This window comes from Borostomias antarcticus (assembly GCF_949987555.1).
Source record: "Borostomias antarcticus genome assembly, contig: scaffold_788, whole genome shotgun sequence".
Classification (NCBI taxonomy): Eukaryota; Metazoa; Chordata; class Actinopteri; order Stomiiformes; family Stomiidae; genus Borostomias; species Borostomias antarcticus.
This window is the reverse complement of record NW_028176299.1, coordinates 5,349-10,624: the sequence shown is the minus strand read 5'-3', so window position 1 is coordinate 10,624 and position 5,276 is coordinate 5,349. Positions and strand designations below refer to the sequence as shown.

Genomic DNA, 5,276 nt, shown 5'->3' with positions numbered 1-5,276 from the left:
GAGCACTTAAAGCCGGTCTTCTCACAGTGTGGGCCAATCCCATGTGACTGTGGAAATGCACTTGTCAAAAGCGTGATAAGTATGTTCCATTCATGTGACAACATGATGAGTTCAGACGGACTGAGCTACTGACTGTATTAGGCAAACACCTACCGTAAGAAAAATGTCTTGGGTGTCGGTTGACTGAGACCTTTTTTCTTTTTAATAATAATTAAAATAAATATATATTTTTATATAAAAAAAAATAAAAAAAAATAATAATAATAATCATACTTGACCCCTACAGTATGATAATTACTGTACTTCTGTAAGGGTCATTTTAATAAAGCTGCCACTCATATTTAGTTAATTAAGTCTATCCAGAAAATGTTCCTAGAGTGCACCATTTCTAATGTTTCTTTGTTTTGTTGTTATGAAAGATACACACACACCCTCCGTAGAAAAACTCACTTTTTCCATACCATGACACCAAACAGGCTGGTGTACTTTTCGATGCTCTCCTGGAACAATAGCAAATTATAATGTGTCTGGCCGTACGGTCTGTTTTGGAACAAATATGTAACGTGAATGGACTATTAATGGGTTTGTGTTGCGTCTGTCTCTCGCTGTGTTCCAGGAAGGGACGAACCATCCAGCTACATCTGCACCACGTGCAAGCAGCCCTTCCCCAGCGCCTGGTTCCTCCTCCAGCACGCGCAGAACACCCACGGCATCCGCATCTACCTGGAGTCCAGCCCCTCCAGCGCCTCCCTCACCCCTCGCATCACCATCCCGCCCCCCATGGGCGCGGCGGACCCCATCCCCCAGTCGCCCCTCGCCAACTTCCTGGGCGAGAACAACCCCTTCCACCTGCTGCGGATGACCGGGCCCCTCCTGCGCGAGCCGCCGCCGGGCTTCGTGGAGAACCGCCTCCCCAGCACCCCGCCCTTCATCAGCCCGCCGCCACGCCACCACCTGGACCCGCACCGCCTGGAGCGCCTCAGCGCCGAGGAGATGGGCCTCATCTCCCAGCACCCCAGTGCCTTCGAGCGGGTGATGCGCCTGACCCCCATGGCCATCGAGTCCCAGTCCATGGACTTCTCCCGGCGTCTGCGCGAACTGGCGGGGAACAACGCCACGCCCCCCCTCTCGCCCAGCCGGGCCAACCCTATGCACCGCCTGCTCAACCCCAACCCCTTCCAGCCCAGCCCCAAATCCCCCTTCCTCAGCACCCCGCCCCTGCCCCCCATGCCCCCCAGCAGCACCACCCCTCCCCAGACACAGAAGACGTCCAAGTCCTGCGAGTTCTGTGGCAAGACCTTCAAGTTCCAGAGCAACCTGGTGGTCCACCGGCGCAGCCACACCGGCGAGAAGCCCTACAAGTGCCAGCTGTGCGACCACGCCTGCTCCCAGGCCAGCAAGCTGAAGAGACACATGAAGACCCACATGCACAAGTCCGGCTCCATGACCGGACGCTCCGACGACGGCCTGTCGGCCACCAGCTCGCCGGAGCCCGGCACCAGCGACGTGACGGGCGAGGGCGTGAAGAACCGCGACGGAGACTTCCGGGGAGAGGGCAACGAGGAGGAGGAAGAGGAGGAGGAGGAGGAGGAGCAAGAGAACGAGAGCCGGCCGGAGTCCAACTTCAGCATGGAGTCGGAGTTCTACCGCAACCGCGAGAACGGCTCCAAGCTCCCCTCGGACGAGAAGACCTCGCTCTCCCTGGGGAAGATGGTGGAGAGCGTGGGCTTGAGCACTATACAGCAGTACAATAACATGATAGTCGACAATCGCAAGAGGATGCCCTTCTCCAAGAGGGGCTCGGACGGTCAGAGGGACACCGGGGACGAGGACTCGGTGGCAGGAGAGATGGACCACCGGGCAGAGAGAACCGCCATCAACGGCAGAAACTGCGGTTCCGGCGACTCTTTCTCAGGCCTGTTCCCTCGCAAGCCCACCCCCATCACCAGCCCCAGCCTGTCCGTCAACTCCAACAAGAGGATCAAGATCGAGAAGGACCTGGACATGCCCCCGGCGCCCCTCATCCCCTCCGAGAACGTCTATTCCCAGTGGCTTGTGGGATACGCCGCCTCCCGCCACTTCATCAAAGACCCCTTCCTGGGCTTCACCGACTCCAGACAATCGCCCTTCGCCACGTCCTCCGAGCACTCGTCCGAGAACGGCAGCCTGCGCTTCTCCACGCCCCCCGGCGACCTACTGGACGGCGGCCTGTCGGGTCGCAGCGGGACGGCCAGCGGGGGGAGCACGCCTCACCTGGGGGGCGGTCACGGCCGGCCCAGCTCCAAGGAGAGCCGGCGCAGCGACACCTGCGAGTACTGCGGCAAGGTCTTCAAGAACTGCAGCAACCTGACGGTGCATCGGCGCAGCCACACGGGGGAGCGGCCCTACAAGTGCGAGCTGTGCAACTACGCCTGCGCCCAGAGCTCCAAGCTCACGCGCCACATGAAGACGCACGGCCAGCTGGGTAAGGAAGTGTACCGCTGTGACATTTGCCAAATGCCCTTCAGCGTGTACAGCACTCTCGAGAAACACATGAAAAAGTGGCACGGGGAACATTTGATGACCAACGAGGTCAAAATTGAACAAGCAGAGAGAAGCTAAGACAGATTTCCTATTTTGAAGCTCTTCGCCACACCTTGACTTACAAAACAAACAAAAAAAAAAGTACAAAAGGGGGTAGCTGGATACTCTTTTCATAAATACTGATTTTGGGTTAATCTCATGTTTTTGCCTAAGAAACTGCCATCTGAGAAAAACAGACAGACAGACACATACAGCACCATTTGAAGCCGGTCTAAGCTGCCTCATTTGGCATTCCTTTTTAAACAACCGATAAGACGATGAATTAAGTCATAACATATGTGGAGCCTTTAACTGTGCAATAATTTCTGTATTTATTGGATTTTGTATTTTGGCATGTGCAGGTACATTTTTATTTTGTCATTTTTAAATTTGTTTTACTATTGATTTCAATTGCTGGGAGTTTTATTTTATTTTCTAAATACCCAGATAATATCCTGAGATTTTTTTTTAGCAGACAGAAACCCATCTTTAGTCCGCTGCTTATAGGAACTTGTACATTAAAGCTACACATGTAATTTCTTGAAGAGAAGCCGAATTTAATCTTCACATCTTTAAAACAGCATAACTGAGAAAGCTATCTTTTGTTCATTTGACATTTGTAGGATATACGCGGACAACAATCCTTTGGCATGGTAGCATGAACTGATTTCTAAACATGTCAGTCTAATTGGATATGTAGCACTGAGCGTCTCGTTTGACAGAAAATCTAAATTGAAAGAAGATGAGTGAGTTTCACAAACCCGTCTGCTCCCGAGGACGTCCCTTAGAAACAGAAGTCACCGATTATGGCGAAGGCAGCTGCTTACTGGTACCTCGTACTAACCTTACTGGTACCTAGTACTAACCTTACTGGTACATAGTACTAACCTTACTGGTACATAGTACTAACCTTACTGGTACCTAGTACTAGCCCAGGACAACGCTAGATCTGAGACTTTGCTCAGTATATTTCTGTAGGCGTTCCTCACCGTACTCCGTAGTCAATCCTGTTTACATCCCAAAAATTCCCCTACTAAACCCCACGACATTAACACACACACGTAGTGAGTGCCCGTACTGGTTATCTTTTTGCTTGATTTCATAGCCCAAGGACAGCGTTAATTCAGTGTAAGGATCTCGTTAACGCCCACCGTGACTAGAGCGCCAGGCAGCGTAGCGTCTGACCAGAGAGCAGGGGCGTGGTCCAGGGGCGTGGTCTAGGGGCGTGGTCCAGGGTGAGGCGTAGGGTCTGACCAGAGAGCAGGGGCGTGGTCCAGGGGCGTGGTCTAGGGGGAGGCGTAGCGTCTGACTCCTTTGCTTTCTCTTTCATCCCCTCATTATCATTCTGCAGATGAGTTTAACACGTTTGTTTTCGCCCGTGGCCCAAATGAACTCTTTCTTGCCCTGCTACTCTCTCTCTCTCTGCCCTGCCCTCTAATAGTCTCTCGCCCAATTGGACATTATTTCGCATTACATCGATGCAGCTCGTAGGACTTGAAGTCTCTTTGCAAAGATGCACAAGGCGCAGTGACTGGCGTTCATTTCAAACAAAACACATACGTTATATAATGCACTCATGCGCTACGCTAGAGACGGCAAAGGGCATTATTGAAATATAGAACTTAAAAGACAAAACTGAATTGTTCCATTTGAATCATTGATTCATGATGTTACCATTTGTAGCAAGTCCATCTTTCATAAACTGCATTGTTTAGTCTAGGAACGGACTCAATCAGTGGTACTTGCAGCCATGGTGGATGCCACCTCCTTAACCAGATATGATTATAAATCAAATTCTAATTCTAAATTAATTGCATTTAGTGACAATGTTTATGATATCACTTGAAAACAGCCCTATGCATTTTTCCTCGAAATATCTATTGATCATTTTTAAAACATGAATGGATTTATACTGTATAGTTAGCTTGATTGTATAGTGTGCCATAGTCAAAAATGTTTATGATGTTGACTTTATTCTGGTTAATGTGGTCACATCCCCTGTGAGACCCAAATCAGAGGCAGTTATGCAGACCAGTAAAATTGCACAGTTAGATACAATTTGTGTGTAGATATCTGTTGAGCGTGTGCCGAAATAGTAAGACTATTTTTTTCTTTCTTTCCTCTCATTCAGGGCTCCCTGTGATGTGTAGTTGAACACATTCTGAGAAGTAGCAACTCTGACACTCACAGAATGCACAGCTGAGCTTTTTAGGAAAGCCTTTTCTCAATCTTCAGCGAGCACCATCTTTCGCCCCCCCAATCACGACCTCCTTCCTTGTTACGTTGAATAATGTAACGCCCGTTTGGCCCCGCCCCTTTTGACCCCGCCCCTTTTCCTCCCCCTGACATCCAAGTCGACTTTTTAATTATTTTTATTTTTAGAATTGAGGTAAAGTCTGTAAAGTATGTCAACAAAGGAAGAAACAAACAGCTCTTTGCAATTGACCCGCACTTTATGATTTTTATTTCATTTTTATTTTTTACACACACAAAACGAAAAGAAAATGGAAAGAATGGCTTCTGAGCAAGAAATTACTGGATTAACTCGGCCTTGCTAAAGGGTTCTAGAGTTTGGAATCACCTGCGATTTCAGTGCCAGTGTTGCTAGGCGTGGCTTTGCCAATGCTGGCACTATAAAAATGAAATTAATTTATTTGGGACAGTTTTTGTACTGCCATTCAATTTGACATGAGTGTGCCTTGAATACTGATCTT

The 5,276-nt window shown here is 49.3% G+C and overlaps 1 protein-coding gene across 1 annotated transcript; it reads left to right on the top strand.

The window, feature by feature from the left end:
• Window positions 1-616: 616 nt before the first annotated feature.
• LOC311328660 (B-cell lymphoma/leukemia 11B-like) lies at window positions 617-4,716 on the top strand (the record flags this gene model as incomplete). Its single annotated transcript, XM_084462606.1, has 2 exons — window positions 617-2,464; window positions 4,694-4,716. Coding segments are annotated over 2 exons (1,871 nt in total), but the record flags the coding sequence as incomplete, so codon positions are not given.
• Window positions 4,717-5,276: the final 560 nt, after the last annotated feature.